Genomic DNA, 19827 nt, shown 5'->3' on the forward strand with positions numbered 1-19827 from the left:
CGCGCCTCACTTTGTGGTTCGCAAATCAGCTAACTCAATTTTCTTTCTTTTATTTTCTCAGTTGTAGTCGTATGCCCACTGATACGTCTTTACCCTGTCAATTAACCTCAATGTGATGCATCTCCTCTTTCTTTTGAATTTAACATAGAGATAATAAGGAGTTGAAATATCTGTTTGAGTTGCGAGAAAAATGAAAACGTTATCATTAAACAAATTTGTACCATGATGTTAGAACGTCAGATAAATAAATCTTTTAATATATATCATTAAAACAAGAACCTGATAGTGATCATAACTCTATTTAAGGTTCTTAATTAAGTAATGTTGAAGTTATTTGTAAAAGTATAAGGACACAAATAACACTTAATAATTCAGCGTTATATATACATTACTACAAAGTTGGTGTAATTATCTTCAATTTGTTCAAAACATTTCATGGGCTTGCTTTGTATTTTTGCATTAGTGATGGTTCAAGCATGCTTTGGTTTGCCGGTTGAGCAATGGAGAGTGCATGTAATCAACGACATGAAAAGTCATCAAACTCTTTTCCATGTCTCTTTTTAAGTGATCCTTTATATTTTCGGATAAAACTCTTTTATAATGTTCAAAAAAACGCCAAATGTCGTAACTAGCTTTAAATCTTTTTTCACTACACGTATGACACGGCCCCTGAATGTGTCATGTGTGTGATATGTTTTTGATATGCGATGTTTTGTTATATTATGCTATAAGATATGTCAAATAATATTATGGTATAAACGAAATGTCATGTTATGTAACGAGAAGCTATGTTATGTTATGCTAGGATATTCTATGACATGTTATGATATGTTTTGAAATAAAGAAATTTATGATGTACGACCTCCCTATGTCATGTCTTGGAAGCTATGACACGAAATCATAAATAAGCTCTACCAAGGATTGCCAAGCATTTGGTACTGAGTTTCCTCCTCCGTTTTTAGTAACAAAATAAACCAGAAGTAGGACCCTCCTTCGCCACTCCATTAGTGGCTCGACTTCGTCCTAGAAGCTACAGCTTCCGCCTTAGCTGGCTTCTCTCCGTAACCTATTTCTTCTTATGTATGAGATGATGTATAAGAATTATGTATGCATAATCACCAGATTTAATATGTTATGAAAGAATGGAGATTGTCTTGCATCATTATAATGTCATGATGGAAAGTACGAGAACCTAATGCATAACTCTGTGTTCATATGCATCAGGATACTTTTCTATTATGATGAGTCCAAATGCGTACACTATGAGATAGATTATGACCATCATGTTCGCCATGATGATACAACGTTCGCTATTCCCTTCGGGTGTTCGAAAATAGCCTCTCAGTGAGTACTAGCTCGGCCAGCAGGCCCAGCGGGTGTGCAAGCCCGCCTGGTAGGTCCACGTTCGCACGTGTGGGCCGTGTGTAGAGAAGTATTGCACATCCAATTTAACTCAGGCTGGAAAGCTACCTAAGAGAATGAAATAATGTTTTAAATGATAGATCCCACCATGTTGGATGTGTTTGCATTTCACGACCCCAATAGTGGAGTCACTTACCGAGTATTTCTTAAAATTCTCAAGTCATGTGCTGGAGGATATTTTATGTGCATGACATGATATGATACATGTATGACACGAATGACACACAGTAAATATGTTTGACACAGTATACAACCCCGATATATGTTTTAAAGGTTGTGCAATACAAAACGATACAATATGAAAGATTAAAGAGAGACCAATATTATTAACAAAATCAAAAGGAAAGAAAGAAAAGAGGAATACTAAAAGAAAGGAAAAAATAGGGAGAGCAGGAAAGAATGAAAAGGAAATAGAAGGCGAAAATACAAAGTCAAAAGAAAAATAAAACCTTAAAGAGAAAAATAAAAGTCCAATAATATGATTGAGTAAGAATCCATTAAAAATTGGCTAAAAATATCTCTGAACAAAAATTCCGAGATAAAGCAGAGTACCCAAAGAATATCATAAGTCAAGAAAGTATTCGCTCCAAACAAAAATAGAAAATGAAATCTTAATATAAATAGAATATAATATAATATGTATATATATTTAGATGTATATTATAACGTTCTAAGACTTTATCCATGCAAAGTTTTAATGCTCGCATGAAGTCTAGCACATGAACCATTGTAAGAGTTAGAGAATTGAACGTGAAATTGATGTCATGGATTCATATAGCTTGGCTTGGATACAAAGGGCAAAATCGAACTTTCATTAAAGATAAATTGGTGACATAGTATAAGCTAATCAGGTAATTGGCCTTAAAATAGGCTAAAGATTGTTTAAATTATGATGATGTATGAGTATGACGTGTTGTGATGTATGTTAAATGTACGTTATTTATGTTTCGATGCATGATGTACATGTTATATGTGATGCACTTAATGGCTTCTATGATGAGTATGATGTATGCATGACGATGTTATTAACGTGATGATGTTTTCCATGTTGAACATGCCTTATGATGTTGTATGTTGTATTGCATCATGTCATAGATCGACATAGAACACAACCCTAAGAGTAAGAAAATGATATTAATGTAAATATCCATGAGCACGTGTTACACAGTGTAACAAAGAGATGAGATTAGAGCGTTGTGTCAGAAAAGACGTATAATTGGATTTAGAGAGACCTCATACATATTGTATGTTCATAAGCATAGGGGCTACTTCCCCTAGAGATGATGAGTGCGGACGCGCACCATATGATGAGCGTGAATGCGCACAGATGAGGGTGTTCATGAGGCGCATGACACTATGGGGTTTCGCTGACCTCCGAACGTCGTTACAGATTAGCTTGACTAGAGGGTCCAGGGGGTGTGCGAGCCCTTGGGGATTCACACTCACACGTGTGAGCCGTGTGTGGGGAAGTACTACACATCTAGTTTGTCCGAGACTGGAGGACACCCTTATGATGTTTAGAGATAGGTCCCTAAATCATGATTGCATGTGTTTGCATTTGCATGACTCCCTATAATGGGGTCACTTACTGAGTATTCTTTGAAATACTCAGGCCGTGTGCCACATCATTTTTCAGGTAAAGGCAAGGCGCACTTGTACGGAGGACGGCGACATCGCGAGCAGAGACTGTGGCACGTGCATAGGGTAGACTCATATTTAAATTGGTAGTCTTAAATTAGAATATGTTATTTTGCATTTCGTTGTTTTAAATGATTTTATATTTGTTTTTATTTTCTTTCAATTTCAGTATTTCACATTTAAACAGGCAAGACCATGGTTGTCTTTCAGAGAAGAAGTTGTTTTAAGCATTTTTCGAAGTTTAAGTTATAAATGATATTCATGTAAGAGTTATATTTCCGCATTAGAGATGAGCATGAGACACTAGTAGCGACTCTAAGTATGTGGAAATTTAGGGTCATTACAACTACGACACTGATTATTCCTACCAGGTGTCTGGCAAGAGCACTAGAGAATGCTAGTCCAACCAAGAAAGGGGCCTAGGAGGTATGCGAACCGACCGGTAGGTCCATATTCGAACGTCTGGACCGTGTGTAGAATACTAAATACACATCTAATGACATGCTTAGGATAGTCACCTAAGAGAATACAGATTTAAATGATGTCTTATTCATGATTGTATATGTTTGCATCTAATCCCAATAGTTGGGTCACCTATTGAGTATTTCTTAAAATACTAAGTCATGTGGTACTTTTATATTTCAGGTAAAGGAAAGACATTCCGGCGGATGACAATATCACAATTAAAGACCATGACACATCACAATTCTATATTTTAGGTAAAGGCAAGATTATTTCTGCTTAAGAAAATATGTTATTGAAGATGGTAGTGACTTTAGGTTAGTTAGAATCTAAGGTCGTTACATATAACCATAAAAGTGAAGAGTGATGTACCTCATATTCCAAGAGTAAATTGGTTCAAATAAAAAAAAAAAAAAAAAAATGAGAAATGGCAACCAAGGAACATGGTACACAATAATTCCTTATAGGTTGTTGTAAATATTTAAGGTGGTTGTGCAAAGGAAATTTTTTTTTTTTTTTTTTTGTCAATAACGTATGTGAATATGAAACTTAAAAGTGTAGGTGTAAATATGAAAGTGTTATGGTCTTACTAATGGAAAACTTATGAACTAATACCAAAAAAGTTGCACAAAGTATACTTTTATTTGCAGTAGTTCAATCATAAAAATTTCATAATGAAACGTGTTTTACTTGGAGCAATTTTATGTTTGATGACATCCTATAAACGATATTTTAAGAATGGCAACATTTATAATTTATGATCATAATTAGTTATCATGTAAATTTAACCTAAAAAGAAAATAAAAGGTTTTGTTAAAATACACTAGTAATAAAAAACCATAAATTCAAAAATACTAACCTTAGTCTCTGAAATTGTTAAAAATGACTGCAGAAGAGTCGACAATGTTGTGAAATCCCTATCCCAAGGGTCCAAACGTATCAGATCTATGAGATCCCACATCAATTGGAAATAGGAATGAGTGTTAGCAAGGATAGTGGCCCCAAAGGAAGCATTCTTTATAATGGTGATGCTAGGCCTCGAGGTGGGGAGGGGAATGGATTGTGAGACCTCATATCAGTTGGAGAGGGGAACTAAACATTCTTTATAAGACCTGTGAGATTCTACATCAATTAGAGAGGAGAACGAGTGTCATCAAGGATGTTGGACCCTGAAGATGGGTGGATTGTGAGATTCCACATCAATTGGAGAGGGGAATGAGTACCACCGAAGATATGAACCCAAAAGGGAGTGAATTGTGAGACCACACTTCAGTTGGACAGGGAAACTAAGCCTTCTTTACAAGGGTGTGGAAACTTCTCCCTAACATACACATTTTAAAAATCTTGAGAAAAAACTTGAAAGGAAAAGTCCAAAGAAAACAATATATGGGCTATTCCAAGACCAAAGTCGGATCAACCAAGAAGCCAAGCTAGAGCAGTAAAAAAAAATATTTTTATAATAGTTTCGAATCCTGCAAGTGGAATGCTAAGGGACTTCTCTTTTATATTGGAGTATAACAAAAAATTTACTTATACCCTAAAGTATAGATAACAATTTATACCATTTATTAGATTTTATCCAAAGCAATCTTAATTTACACGTGTAGATTTATAATTATATAAATTAAACTCAAACTTATTAATGAATCCATTTAGACCATCCCATCAAATGCGTAGATTTCTTTAAAAAAAAAAAACCCAACACAATTATGTCTTCCATGTGTGTAGACTTTTTAAAAAAAAATTAGAATCTCTATTTAAAAATTATTCAGTGGAGTTTAATAGATATTCTCACCACACGGAACAAATACTTTTTAGAATAAATTTATAAATAAATTAATAGGTGAGATTTGAAATTGCTAAAAATGAAAAATAGAATTATTGATATTCATACTGTTTAAATAGAATATAAGCTATTAACTAATACCTACAAATAAAAAAAAAATATAAACTAATTAAATATTAAAAATAAAATAAAATATATAGTAAGAAAATAATATTAACCAAATATATAAGATATATTATATAACTAATTATTATAATCGGAAGAGAAAAAGAGTGAAGGCCGACATTGAACAGCAAATCCAATAGTTAAGAGTTTATTTATTTATTTTCTCATTCCTTTTATAGAAAGAATTATCCGTTTCTGAGTCCTAAAAAGAAAGAAATAAGAGTGGCAGAGGAGGAGGAGGGGTTACGGGGAAGAGTGCTATGCATGGCCAGAGCTGCCACTGCTCCAAGAGTTGGTGATGTTTGCCAGACTTTATAGTGTGCCAGCGTCCTTTTTTTTTTTTCTTTTTTTTCTTTATTATTTTCTCATTCATTGCAACTTACAATCACAATTATTTTATTTATTTATTTATTTATTTATTTATTTATTTATTTATTTATTGCCTCCACTAATATGTGTATTCTTTTACAAATTTATTTACTCAAATACTAAACATTTCTAACAAAAATAACTTTTTTTTTATGTTTTTATTCCATACATATTATAGATTGTATTACATATATATATCATAATAAACTAAAATATGTAACTTATAAGATATTGCCAAAATACTAATTATACAAATTTTAAGAGCAGTTTTTAAAGTTTTATAAAAGTTTGATGCTATTTTATTTATTTATTTTTTTTAACAAATGACAAGGTTGGAGGATATTTTTTTATATACAATTTAGTATATATATATATATCCACATTGGTTACATTTTATTATTTTCTTTTATATATTTTATTTTTGGGTATCATGGAAACGATGTTTAATATATATATATATATATATTTCGAACCATATATAAACATATATATTCCTAACACATGGATCATTATAAAATTTAGCTAAATACTTTTGCAAAAGTTTGAATTTGAAATTTTTGTAATGGACTTACATAGGTTAACTTGAATTTCAAATGATAAAACTGAACTTTCATGAAGGATAAATTGGTAACACGAGCTTAGGCTAATTGAGCAAGTGGTCTTACTATCGATTCGGTCGGAAAACTTGTCTTATGTATGACGACACATGCCCAGTGGCCTTTGCACGTGCCATTTATACTTATGTATTATGATGATGATGTAAAATTATACAATATGATGATGTATGATGATGATGTCATGATGTTATGATGATGTGAGTTAGTATGATGTGATATTATGACGATGTAATAATAATAATATTATGATAATGATGATGACGACATGATGACATAAGATGCATGATGATAATGTTAATGATAAAGAATGTATGAAGGTTAATGTATGCACGTTACCTATAGTAATATGTGAATAATGTATAGAGTTGTGTCCTAAGAATAATTTAAGATGAAAATTATAAGGACCTCATGCATATTGTGTGTTTATTTACATCGGATTACTTCCCCATTTATGATGATGAACACGGACGCATACACTATGAGGATGATGATTATGCCTTGTATGATATTCAAAGATTTGCTGAACTCTCGACATTCAACTACAAACAACTAACCCAACTAAGATGGGTCTAGGGAGTGTGTGAACCACTTGGTGGATTCACGCTTGCACACGTGGGTCGTGTGTAAGGAATTACTACACATTCAATTTTGTCTAGATTGGAAGCCACCTCATGATGGTTTTAACGATAGGTTTTTAATCATAAGTTATGTATTCGCATTCCCTGACTCTAATAATGATGTCATTTACTGAGTATTTATTAAAATATTCAAGGCCGGTGCTATTTTTATTTTTCAGGTAAAGATAAGGCACGCCTGTAAACTGACGACATCACAAGTAAAGACCATAACACATGCATAAGATAACATAATTTAAATTCTTAGACATTAGGTTAGTATAGGGCGTTGTCAATTTTAATATTTACGTATAAATGTGTTACGTTTGCATAATCCAAAGAAGGTGGCTAGGTGGGTATTAAAGTTTCTTAAAATTATATTTTAAAATGCTTAGAAACGAGAGAATATTATTTTATTTAAAATAAGAGGAAAGAAATAATAAGAGTTTAGAGACAAACGAATGAAAAATGGGATAGATTAATTTTTTAAAAAAATATTTTAGAAAATAATGCAACTTTAAAAAGATAATGTATATTTCTGAAGTATGGTATCAAAACCATTTAAAAAAATTTAAAAAATTTAAAAAATTTAAAAAGTTTAATAATTTATTTATTTATAATTAAGGACAAAATATGGTTGGAGTATATTTATTAATTTAGTGTAAAATGAAATATTCTTCATTCGCAAAGAGGAAGAAGCCAAAAAGGCCTTTCTCCAAAATCCCTCTTTTTCCCTTCGTCTGGTTCTGAACTTCCAAGGGGACTTGGTGAGTTACACAGCCACTGATCCGTTTCATCCCACTTTGGGGATTCGGAGCCTGTCGGAGAATCCATACTCTGACGCTCCTTTCTAATCTTCACTTCCTTCTTCTCCTCACTCGCCTCTTCACCTCCTTTGTTCTCCACCGATCGCGATGGCCACATCCATCATCCAGGTGTTTCATCTCTCTTATTCAAATTTCGCTGATTCTCTTCGGATTTTTTTCTCTATTTAATCTCATGATTTTTTTCTTCCTTTTGCTTTGCTTTCTTAGGGTTTTACGAAGTCGCTTGCGATGACTGTGCTCTCCGAGATCGGGGATAAAACATTCTTCGCTGCTGCGGTTAGTTGATCCTTGTGAATTTCTGTTTTTTTTTTTTAATTTATTTTTTCCATAAATCTGTAACTAGTGTCTTCTGGTATAAGCTAGCCATCCGTTTTTATCCGAAAGTTGACTTCGAAATGGAATATGTATGCCGTGCCATTTCGCTTAGTGGATTTTAAAGTTTGTTTTAGGATTACGTTTTGTAGTTATCGGCTTAATTGCTTATTAGTGCGAGTGGGGACTTATTTGAGGCCCACAAGGAAGCATTTTCCCCCTTTTTTCAAGCATAAGTTCCTTCCTGATAAAGCACTTTTAGTCGTTTGCGGTGTGGATCTTCTACTCGTTCTTGATGACTTTTCTCCCCGCTTCCCTGGTGACGGAAATGCGATTCGGTTGTTTTGCCTAGACATTGTTCCTGTCGCTGTTGGTTTCCCCCTTGTTTTCCTCACTTTCACCAAGTTGGTCAAAGTTTCTCTTTTGATACATTCGTACATGGATATGTTCAAAGGAGAATACCGAATTGTACACTCTTATAACTTTTTGACTTGTTTAGTTACTGACGATTGTGTTCCACACTTAAAGGAGCTGCATAACCCAATAACAAAATACTTGTATGCTTCATTAACAACAAGTTGGGAAAGTGGTGACTCATAGTGGGGCTTGATGCATTTCAGTTAAAAAAAAAAAAAAAAAAAAAAAAAAAAAAAAGAAAAGAAACCANTGCAAAAATTGTTCTAGCAGGGCTATTTTTATAAAACGGTTTTTAATATATATTTTTAAAAAGAAAGTGAAAAACTGATTTTTTCTTTATTTTTTATTTTTTATGCAAGCACTGCAATTTCATTTGACGCTATGGTGTCATAAAATCATGAATTTGAAGTAATATATTTGGTTTTATCTGTTATGTGAAAGACCTAGGTATCGCAAGTCGTCATGGAGGACATTTTAGCACCATATGATTTGTGATTTGTTTTAGAGAGGGGTCCTTGTACTCAAGTCTTGATAAGATTAAACTGCCGAAATTTGTCTACAATTTTTTTGATGTATTTCTCAACTCTTTTTGAATAAATATTGTTTTCCTAATAGTTTTCTACGAAATTCCGAATGCCGACTCACTTCTCATGTTTTAATCCTCTGTTTAAAGATCATGGCAATGCGGCATCCAAGGAGACTTGTCTTGTCTGGTTGTCTGTCGGCTTTGATTGTAAGTATGTTCGTCAAAAGTTGTCATACATCGTTTCTTCATTGCATGTGCCTTTACCAGCTTCCCTGTCTACGTCATTGCATCTAACATAGTACTTTTTCTGTTTTGAAGGTAATGACCATTCTTTCTGCTCTGGTTGGTTGGGCTGCACCAAATCTGGTAAGAAAATTGATCGCTCAAATTGAATGCTTCATACTTGCCTGTTTAATTTCTTTTACCTGCTAGGGCTTGAATGAGTGACAATTTTAAGTGCAGCTTCTTTATGCATTTGTTGCAGATGTTAATTTTGCATGGCTATTTGTTGTCTGTGCTTAATATTGTGGGATGCAAAAATAGTAGATTTGCAATGTTGAAGTATAAAACCAACTGTCAAGTTACTTAGATTTTTTTTTTGCTCTGTTGAAGGGCAGAAGCCTTCACGAATGCAATTAGAAATAAGGTCTTGATATGCTATGTGGCATTGGTAAGTTGGAGTATTAAAGCATTCATCTGAATGAATTTCTTTTCGACAAATAATTTGAGAGTTTTAAACTTGCAATGGTATGGTACTTCTTTGAGCTCTTGATATCATCTTAGGCAATTTTAGCTACTATCATTCTTATTGTTAAGCCTAAATGATACCATTTCTTTGGTTTTCTAGAACAAGAATCATTTTTGGACTCTCTCAGGTCCTTTCTTCCCCAGTTCTTCTTTGCATTGTGATGTACTCTAATTTTATGCAGATTTCACGTAAATGGACTCATCATGTAACAACGCTATTGTTCCTTGGTTTTGGACTGTGGTCTTTGTGGGATGCATTTAATGATGGAGGGTAATGATTCCTTTGTTATTTTATATTTTTTCTCCAAATAGTACTTTAATTTTATGTGTGCATATAAGTAACCAAATCAACAGCTGTCTCCACTGACTCTGCTTTGTTTATATTTTATTGGCAGGGAGTCTGAAGAATTGGCTGAAGTTGAAGCTAGATTGGTTAGTTTTTTAATTTTTTTAAATCCCTTCTGCACACACGCAGGTGGGAATCCATTTCTTTACTCAGGTGTCTCTTGTGCTTAGGATGCTGATCTGAAGGCTAACAAAAAAGGTTCCAAAGATGGCAATAAGGTATATTGTACTATCAGAAAGAGATTATACGTCCTCTTACCCCTTATAAACTGTCATCCAGTCTCGTCATTTCAAAAAGTTTATTGTGTTCTATTGTGTTAATATAAAAAGTTCAACAAGTTCTACTTGACATCTTGTAAGGATTTGAGAGGACTCCTAGATGCATGATGTGAATCTGCTTCCTGTAGTCATTTTTTCTTATATCTTCTTTACACATTTGATAGCGCATATCCTTTGCTTTCTCTCACAGGCAATCTATGGTCTGCCTAACCTCCCTCCATCTCTGAATTATTATAACGTTTTCTGTTTTGATCTCAGATGAACATAGACCAACTATATTAAGATGATTGAGAGTTTAGAAACCTTCTTGCAGATTGTTGATATAAATCTCTCCCTCTCTAAATTGATTGTTATTCTTACTGTTTTGTTACGGTATAAAACACTTGTTGAATTTATTTTTACAGAAGTAAGGAGAAGCTATAGTATTTCTATTTTCATTTATGGATTTGCATGTGGAAATTGTTGATATATGGATAATCGCATGGTAATTTGGCATCATAACACTTGACCTCATGACAGGTTGATGATGATGATGTGAAGAAACAGAATCGGTCATTTCTCTTGCAGTTCTTGTCACCAATATATTTAAAGGTTATATTTTTCAGCCTTTGATAATTCAGTCAAATATAGTTGTAAGATTTATTAACTTTCCAATTTTTCCCTTGAGTTTCTGCAGGCATTTTCCATTACCTTTTTTGGCGAATGGGGTGACAAGAGTCAGGTAAGTACCAAAACTGAGAATGACCCTTTCTATCTAACTTGTCGTTTCACTCCAAAGTACTAAGATTTTGCTGCCTTTGTCAGTTAGCAACGATTGGCTTAGCTGCAGATGAAGACCCAGTTGGTGTTGTTCTTGGTGGAATTTTGTAAGTTGTGCCTATGAACTGTACCCTTGTATTTGAGATCGGTTCTTCTTGTATGAGGCTATTCCTATCTTCAGTGTTTTTCCAATATAGACTCCACTTTGTCCTATGAGCGTCAAATGTGTTTTGCATTCATTTATAGAATTCGTTGTGTGCATGATAGAAAAAAGAAACTTCAAAAGCATAAGTGCTGGCTCTCTCTCCCTCTCACCCCAACCCTTCACCTTTCTCCCCCTGGTAACCATGACCAAACTCACCCCTCCTACCGCCACTTACCCTTGCAGTGGCAATAAACCCACCCTTTAAGAAGAGAACTGTTACCATCAAAAGAAAGTACTCCATAGAGCTGGACAAGAGATATCGTGGGAGTGGAGTGAAGATTTTAGAGTTTAATCGAGACAAGTCCTTCATAGCTTTGCATTGGAAACTTTGAAATGGCTTGTTGCTACTACACATGTCTTGCTCTTTGTTTCTTGTAGCCAGAAGTTCCTTAGGGTAGAGCGCTTTTCCAAAGCAACCATTTGGGTTGAAAAAAATTCAAACAAAAAGGGTACTCTTTGTCAAGGTCACCCTTCCTCATGACAATGGTTGTGTAAGCAAACTCCTCATACCTATGGGCGAAGAAAGAAAGAACGAGATGCTTTTTATAAGCTTATAGCAAACTACCCCTTCCCTTCCATAAAAGCTAGATCACCTATACCCAAAACCCTCCACCCATCAAGGGTTGCTTTTATGCCTTCTCGTAAACCCTCCCACCAACTAAAAAACCCCGTGCTTCCTTCATTAAATGGATCCACCTCTACAAAGCTCCCATTTGCACTTGTTGCCTCATTCAAAATAATCATGATTGCCAATGACCATGCTTTTGTGGACCCTTTCGATGCACAGTTGCTTGACACTTCCCTCTAGGACCAAGCAGTGATTGTTACGGGAAGAAATTTTCATGGCGAATGGTACAAGATCACTTGTTGTCTTCAATTGCTCTTCCACGTTTCCCGTCATTTAAATCCCTTCCGCGTGTGATGTGATCAATGTGTGAAAATCCCATCTCTTTGTTCCACTAGGGATTGACTAAAAATTGGAGGTTATAAATTAAAGTTCGAACAATAGTGTAGAAGCACAGTCGAGATGCCCTGTGTTTCCATCTTATGGAGGATGGATTAAAATACAAAAGCTCCTTTTAGATTGCTAGTACCCCGAAACATTGAAAGCCACTGGAGACTCTTGTGGAGGTTTCGTAGAAGCAGCTAAAAAGCCTACTGCTGGTTCCCAGTGGAAGCTAGTATAGAGAGCTGGTGGGGCTTGCGTCAAATATCAATTACAAAAAAATCTTTGTCAAACCTCTCATTGGGGGGGAGGTCACCTCATGATATTGTTACTTGGAAGGTAAGAGGCATTGGAGATTGGCAAAATAGGGCCCTCATTAAAACCTTTCTCCTTAAATTCAATCCAACTGCGGTCATACTATAGGAACTAAACTGGCGTATGTTGATTGACTTATCATAAAGTCATTATGGAGCGATAGGAATATTAGTTGGACTCATTTAGATGCTTATGTGGGGATCATCATCATGTGGAATGGTCCAACCATTGTCTCTTCTCACATCACCAAAGGTTTGTTCCTCTCTCCCTTCTCCTTACCTTGCTGATGGTTTTCAGTTTTGGATCACGAATGTATATGACCCACAGATATCAAGAGAGGCCACCTTTTTTGCAAGAACTATACAACCGATCTCGTTTATGCACGGAAAATTGGTTGATTGCTAGAGATTTTAATTTCACAAACTTGATTGCCCAACATCTGACCATTTCCTCCTTAACTCTCTATATTGGTAGCTGTAAATGGTGTCCTTCCCTTTTCCGATTTGAAACATGTGGTTACTACACCATTCTTTATTGCCTTTATCTGATTATTGGTGGAAGAACACCCCCTCGCGAGGCTAGCCTAGTCATGGCTTTATAATCAAGCTTAAAGATCTAAAAAAGAGTCTCAGTTCTAACTACAAAGAAGATTCAATTGTTGACTGAAATATCTATCCTAGATAACTTGGAGGAATCTGGGCCCATCTCTTTAGCACAACTTTCACAAGGAAAGACGATGAAGGCAAAGATTTTTATCTTTAGCAGCCCACGAGGAACAAAAATGGAAGCAAAAATATAAGAAAAAATGGATTGAAGACGAAGATACTAATTCCACCTTCTTCCACCATATTATGGCCACAAAGAAAAGAACACTATTATGGTAATCTTATCCACCTATGAAGAAGCCTTCTTAATGGGCTAGGATTTCCAGAAGAAGATGCCATTCGTGCTGAGACTGTCTCAGACTTCATTGGGTTCTATAGAGAACTTTATGGGACAAAAGATAATTTGACAACCTTCCCCATAGATATCGAGTGGAGTCCTATTGATAGACATATCAGCAAGTTTGGAAGATGAGTTTATAGAATTTTAAGTTTGGAATGTAGTTAAGCTCCTTGGCTCAAAAAAATCACATGGGTTTATATTTTAATTGTTTAAAAAATGTTGGATCAACCTTAAAGATGATATCATGAAATTTTTTCAAGATTTGTTCTTAAGAAGGGGATTATTAATGCCAGTTTAAATGAAATTTATATAGAGTTAATTCCAAAGAAACTTGATGCTTGATAGGTGGCCATTACTGATTACCGAACAACTTTTATTGAAATTAGACAAATTCTTGATGCATCAATTATGGATAATGATCTCATTGATAAATGACAAAGAAAGAAGTGAAATGGTGTGATCATTAAACTTGATACTTGCAAGGCCTTTGATAAGGTGGATTGAGCATTTCTTGAATGAATCTTCTCTGCTAAAGGTTTTGGATTAAAATGGAGAACATGGATTGGAGTGTATCTCCAAAGCAAACTTCTCAATACTGATAAATGGCTGCCCTTGTGTAAAATTCTTGCATCTCTCGGCCTTAGACAAGAGGATCCTTTATCCCCACTTCTTTTTATCATATAATGGTTAATCTTAGCCGTTTGCTCACCAAAGCTGAATATGGAGGTCATATCAGAGGCTTTTGGGTCGGCCAATACCACTTGAGTATCAATTACGTTCAGTTTGCGGATGACACAATCCTTTTTCAGAGTTTGAAGACGAGTCATTAGTTCATAATCTGCTCCTGGTGGTTAATACTTTTGATCAGGCTTTGGGTCACAGTGTCCATCTTCATAAATAAGAGATTATTTGTATCAACGTGGAACCCACAGTGATCAAGGTTATACCACAGTAATATGGGCGTAAGTTAGGTGATTGGCCATATTTGGGACTTCTTCTCAATGGTGCACCCAAGACTAGCGGTTTCTGAGCTCCACTTATAGGGAAAAAAAGTGAGTTAAGACTATCGGCATGGTGATCTACATGTACATCCAAAGGAGTAAGACTCACACTCCAGGGTTCGGTATCCAATCTTCCTACACTTGTTTCATTTACCTATTTAGGTGGGCTAGGAGATGGAAAGATTGTTCAGAGATTTCTTAAGGGGGTTTGAATGATAGTCGACAGCATCTTGTTAGATGGAGCAATATCCTCTATCTGATAGATCAAGGAGGCCTTGGACAACATTCCACGAGGGGCCAAAATAATGCTCTTTTGACAAAGCGAGTTTAGCGGTATAACCAGGACAAAAATGCTTTGTGGAGTAAGCCTTGTTAAAGGAAAATTTAGGTCATCGACTTATTCAAACTGTGGGCTATATGAGCCACTGAAGGGGCCCCTGGAGAGCTATTGGTAAGCAGCAAAATCTTATCACAAGCTGCATTTGTCATCAAGTTGGGGATGGTGCCAATATCTTTTCTGGACTGATTCTTGAGTAACTAGCTCCTTATTCGCTTCTCGTTACCCTCACCTGTATAGACTTTCTCACTGCAAAGTGGCCACGGTTAATGAAGTTTGGAACAATACCAACAGATTCTGGGACCTTAGACTTGGGAGAAACTTGAAAGATGAAGAGACATTAGAATGGGCAGACCTCAGCCCCGATCTTGACCCCAATGTCCTCACTTAAGTAGAGAATTCTTGGAGGTGGCTCCTTAATCCCAATGGACAATTCTCTATTAAATCTCTTTTTTTGTCAGACATGGGTGATGGCACTTGCCTCCTTGAGTCTTTGTCTAAAGCCACATGGAAGGTCAAATAAAATACCCAGAGAAAATCAAAATTTTCCTTTGGGAGCGATCACTGAGAGCCATCAATACCAAAGATGTTCTTCGGAGGCATATGCCATTCATGGCTTTACCCCCTGCGTGGTGCTCTCTTTGGCAAGCCGTTGATGAATCCCTGAGTCACATCTTCAAACACTGTCCATTTGCAAGTAGATTCTGGAATACTCTTGACTTAGTTTTTCTCACTTTGGTTTCTCCCAGAAATGTTAAGGATTTACTCATCTTAATTCTGTTAGGGCACTTGTTCAAGAATATCAAGGCTTTACAGTGGATGAACATTACTAGGGTTTTCTATTGGATTCTTTGGAAAGGATGAAACCGAATAGTTTTTCTGGGAAAAAGTGCAATTCCTTGAATTGTTCTTTAATCCGTTATCTACTATGCTATTTCCTGGTGTAAATGTTCAAATCTCTTTGTTTCTTACTCTTATGCTTCCCTTGTAGTTAATTGGGAGAGCTTTTTGAAATCTCATTTTTGTAAATTTCTTACATCAATGAAATTGTTTCTTGTATAAAAAAAATTATGTGCATGATAGAGCCTCATTGCTTAAAGTATTAGATATCTGTATTTTGCATAATTATGAGCAAGATTCCTCCAGAAAGTTCAGGTATCATAACCAGCTAGTATACATTGCTGCATTGCATATTTTATCCTTTTCAATTATGGCAACCACCTCCTTACTTCTTGTTTATCCTTTTCAATTAGTTAAATGTCATATTTTATCTTTTCCAATTATTGCATTGCTTCATAATTGTTCTATCCTCCCAACTTCTTTTTAATGACAATTTTTATAGTTGGTCGACTAGCTGCTGCCGACTTTAATTTTGTTATAAAGCAAGAATGGAAGTTTTATTGCAAGTAATTGGTCTCAATGGGAACCTACTTTTATCTTGTGTTGATGACAACCTTAATGGATGTGAATGGACAACAACACAATTAGTCACCTACTTCCTACTGCATTTATCCTGTCACATCTGCCTATTTGTTAAATGTCATTAATAATTTCTCTCTCAGGGGACAGGCATTGTGTACAACTGCTGCAGTCCTTGGAGGAAGGAGCTTGGCATCACAAATATCTGAGAAAATAGTACTCCACAATTCATTCACTCTTCTCATGCTAGTTGCTTACTGTTATCATTGTTGAGCAGAAAAATTAAATTTTCGTTTCTCCTTTTCAGGTTGCTCTCTCAGGTGGGCTTTTATTTATTGTTTTCGGAATCCAGTCCTTCCTCTCAACTGTTGAACCATAATTTTTACAAGCTCATTATGGTTAGTTATGATACTGGCTTCAGTTCTGGCATGCTTTTGGAATCTTATTTCTTTCTTAGTAGGGCTTATTCTTTCATTTTTAAGCTCAGAATGATAAGTAGTTCCCTTTCGTGATGGAATTGATTAACTAACATACTCATGTACTTCTATTTTCGTTCGCTTGAAAATAATTGAAAAATCAAGCCTTCATTGAAATATGAATGGATACAAAAGGGCCAAATAGAGGTTCGCAACATGATCCTACAAAAATGGTGGCCAAAGAGGAGCAAATAGGAACTAACCTAACAATAGTAGAAAGGGTTTCTATCTTACAGAGACTGAAATCAGGGAGTTCGACTTGGCTTGGGAACAAACCTCCTACCAAGATCTCATTCATGGAGATCATATTATTTCTCTTAATCCACATTCTCTATAGAACTGCAAAAAAATTAGCTCTCTAGAGAACAATTCCCTTTTCCTTAAGAGTAGGGTGAAGGAGAACCTTCTCCATCATAAAATTTCACCTGTTACTGGACAAACAAATTCCATAAACCTCCAATAGCAGTTTCAAATCTGATGAGCAAACTGACAACCCCAAAGCAATTGACCTGATCTTTCTACCGAGAATACACCATTGCGGCCCTAATAGGAAGGAAGTGTGTTCCGGAATCCAATCCATTGTGTTGATTCCCCAGTGCAACTTCTGGTAAACTGAGAACTCCAAAGAATTTTACATTCATGGAAACATTAACCTTCCATAGCAAGAAAAAATAAAGGGGAGGAAGAGGGGCAAGGACTACACTTAATGCTAGAAAAGAGAACCACTAGATGACTCTTACGGAGGATTAGGAGCCTAACAACGAACGCCCAGAAATGAGGCGTCTTTAGGTTTATTAAAACAGCAATGTCTTGACTCCCTACCAGACACAAAAGTTGACGGAAATGCGAACCTTCTGACTGAACAATGGCAGATACTTAGGATCCTTAAAAGCACAACCGACGATGTCACCCAATTCCATCAAAAATTTTAAATGTACTCTTTTTACCTTTTCATAAGTCATTCCAAAGGTTCAGCTCATTTTTTGGCACATTGTATCTCAAGTCATTGTTTTCGCTTGCAGGTATAGAAGGGTGCTTGGCCGAATTGTTGCCACACACCTGCCCTCCATATTGGCCATCGATGGACGAATTTAAGACCCATTTAAAGAGCCAATAACATGTTTTTACCAGATACTGTATCAGTGGTAGTAGCTTGCTGGACATTGGTTGCAGTAGTTCTTAGTTCGTATAGTGAAGATATTCGTAGAGCTGTTCTAGATGGTCTTAGGTCTTTGTAGCAACATATTAAGAGAATATATCAAATCCGATTAGAATAATTCAAAATAAATATATTTCTTTTTTTTTAACATAATATTTTGTTAATGTTGGTGTTCAATGCCCGTAGTTTACAGAAAACGCTATTTCTTTAAGTGGAATATTTGTTTTTGAGTTTTTGCCATTTAGCGTTTGGAGGATGTGTTATTTTTTTAATTTTTAATTTTCATAGAAAATTTCATAACATTTTTAGATTCGAGTAAATGTTTAAGCATGCACTGTAATTTTTAAAACCTACAAGCTTAATCTATTCTTAGTCACACATGTAATTAAAAACTTTCACAAATTAATTCATTTTAGTTCTTGGTAAATATTTTTTATGTTATGCTGTCATGATGCTTGGTTCTGTCATTTATCTGATATTTTGACTGTTTTGTGTATATTTTGTCAGTTTTTTTCGTACGCATGATTCTGAATAATATCAGGATATCAAACAACAACAAAAATAATGGACAAAAATATGAGGTTGTTTGATACTATTAGAGTGTAATAAAGCGTGACAATGTTATTTGGTCTTTTCAAATAAGTTCCTTAAGACTTTAAACTATTATGTATATGGAGAAAATGAAAGATACGTTACTATAAGAGACAGATACAGAAAAGTAGGGAAGAAAGAAAATATCTGGAAAAATAGACATCAATGATTCTTTTTTTTAAAAAGGTAAGATTTTGGCTTTTGAAACTTATAATTTAAGGAAAAAAAAAAAGAAAAAAAAAAAAGATGTTGAACAGCTTTGTTTTATAAAATTTCAAAAACAAAAACAAATTTGTTACGAAAGGTAAGACATGATAAAATAAATGTATCTTAGAAGCATAAGTTATAAGTAAGTACAATAATTTATTGAAATTGAAAAAAATTAGAGACCAATCTAATACAAAAACCAATTAATTTTTTTTTTAAAAAAAAATCCAAGAAAGAAAAGAAAGTCAATTCTAGAAATGAGTGCCTTTGCGTTAACGTCCAGATTGGGTTTGGCAATGGACAAAAGAAGCTTTCTGTAGTCTGTTTCATATCAAAGACTGTCCCCTAACTTTGAATATGTGGTTCAGTTCATATGGATCTATTCTTCTTCTTATTTCTTATTATTCTCATCATTAAACTAAAAACATTAAAGCTCTAATCTTTTAAATTATTACTTTTTACCCATTTGAAGTGATATGACCTCAGAGTTTCCACAATTCAATCAAAATTAACAAATTGATACGACTTAACTATGTATCAATATATTTTTTTAAATAAAAAAGGTTTAAGCCCATAATTTAAAATCATTAAATTGATTCCAACATGTTTGATAATATTAAAATATAGTTGATTTGTGTTCCTATGCACGTTCCCAAAAAGTGGATACAAAGGGTTTAATTATTCCAATTAGGACATATTCCCATATGGATAATCTCTCTTCCTCATTGAAATCAAACCCAAAATGCTATAATTTATGAATAAAAAGAGCCATTTTGGCGAATTGGCTTTTGGTTGTCCCAAGGGACCATTTCCCCTTTCTCTCTCAAAAAAAGTTATATATTTGAGACCATTAGATCCAAGTGGGGGCTATGGGTATCTTTGACAATGAAAGATTCTAAGACATCACAATTTTATTATTCTTTTGCTCCCAAGTCTTCTTC

The 19827-nt window shown here is 34.8% G+C and overlaps 1 protein-coding gene across 1 annotated transcript; it reads left to right on the top strand.

Moving 5' to 3' along the window:
• Window positions 1-7747: 7747 nt before the first annotated feature.
• LOC111799723 (GDT1-like protein 4) lies at window positions 7748-18252 on the top strand. The gene is made up of 13 exons (XM_023683176.1): window positions 7748-8008; window positions 8108-8176; window positions 9303-9362; window positions 9474-9521; window positions 10085-10173; window positions 10298-10334; window positions 10419-10466; window positions 11046-11117; window positions 11203-11247; window positions 11331-11392; window positions 16597-16669; window positions 16761-16851; window positions 17952-18252. The coding sequence occupies exons 1-12, from the start codon at window positions 7988-7990 to the stop codon at window positions 16830-16832; spliced, it is 696 nt and encodes a 231-aa protein (XP_023538944.1). The 5' UTR covers window positions 7748-7987; the 3' UTR covers window positions 16833-16851; window positions 17952-18252.
• Window positions 18253-19827: the final 1575 nt, after the last annotated feature.

This window comes from Cucurbita pepo, chromosome LG01 (genome assembly GCF_002806865.2).
Source record: "Cucurbita pepo subsp. pepo cultivar mu-cu-16 chromosome LG01, ASM280686v2, whole genome shotgun sequence".
Taxonomy (NCBI): Eukaryota; Viridiplantae; Streptophyta; class Magnoliopsida; order Cucurbitales; family Cucurbitaceae; genus Cucurbita; species Cucurbita pepo.

Excerpts from the sequence above, each read along its gene's own strand:
- LOC111799723 (XM_023683176.1), top strand. The coding sequence starts at position 7,988 with ATGGCCACATCCATCATCCAG. Across the intron at positions 10,335-10,418 it reads CTGAAGTTGAAGCTAGATTG|GATGCTGATCTGAAGGCTAA; the intron begins GTTAGTTTTTTA and ends TCTTGTGCTTAG. Across the intron at positions 11,248-11,330 it reads AATGGGGTGACAAGAGTCAG|TTAGCAACGATTGGCTTAGC; the intron begins GTAAGTACCAAA and ends TGCCTTTGTCAG.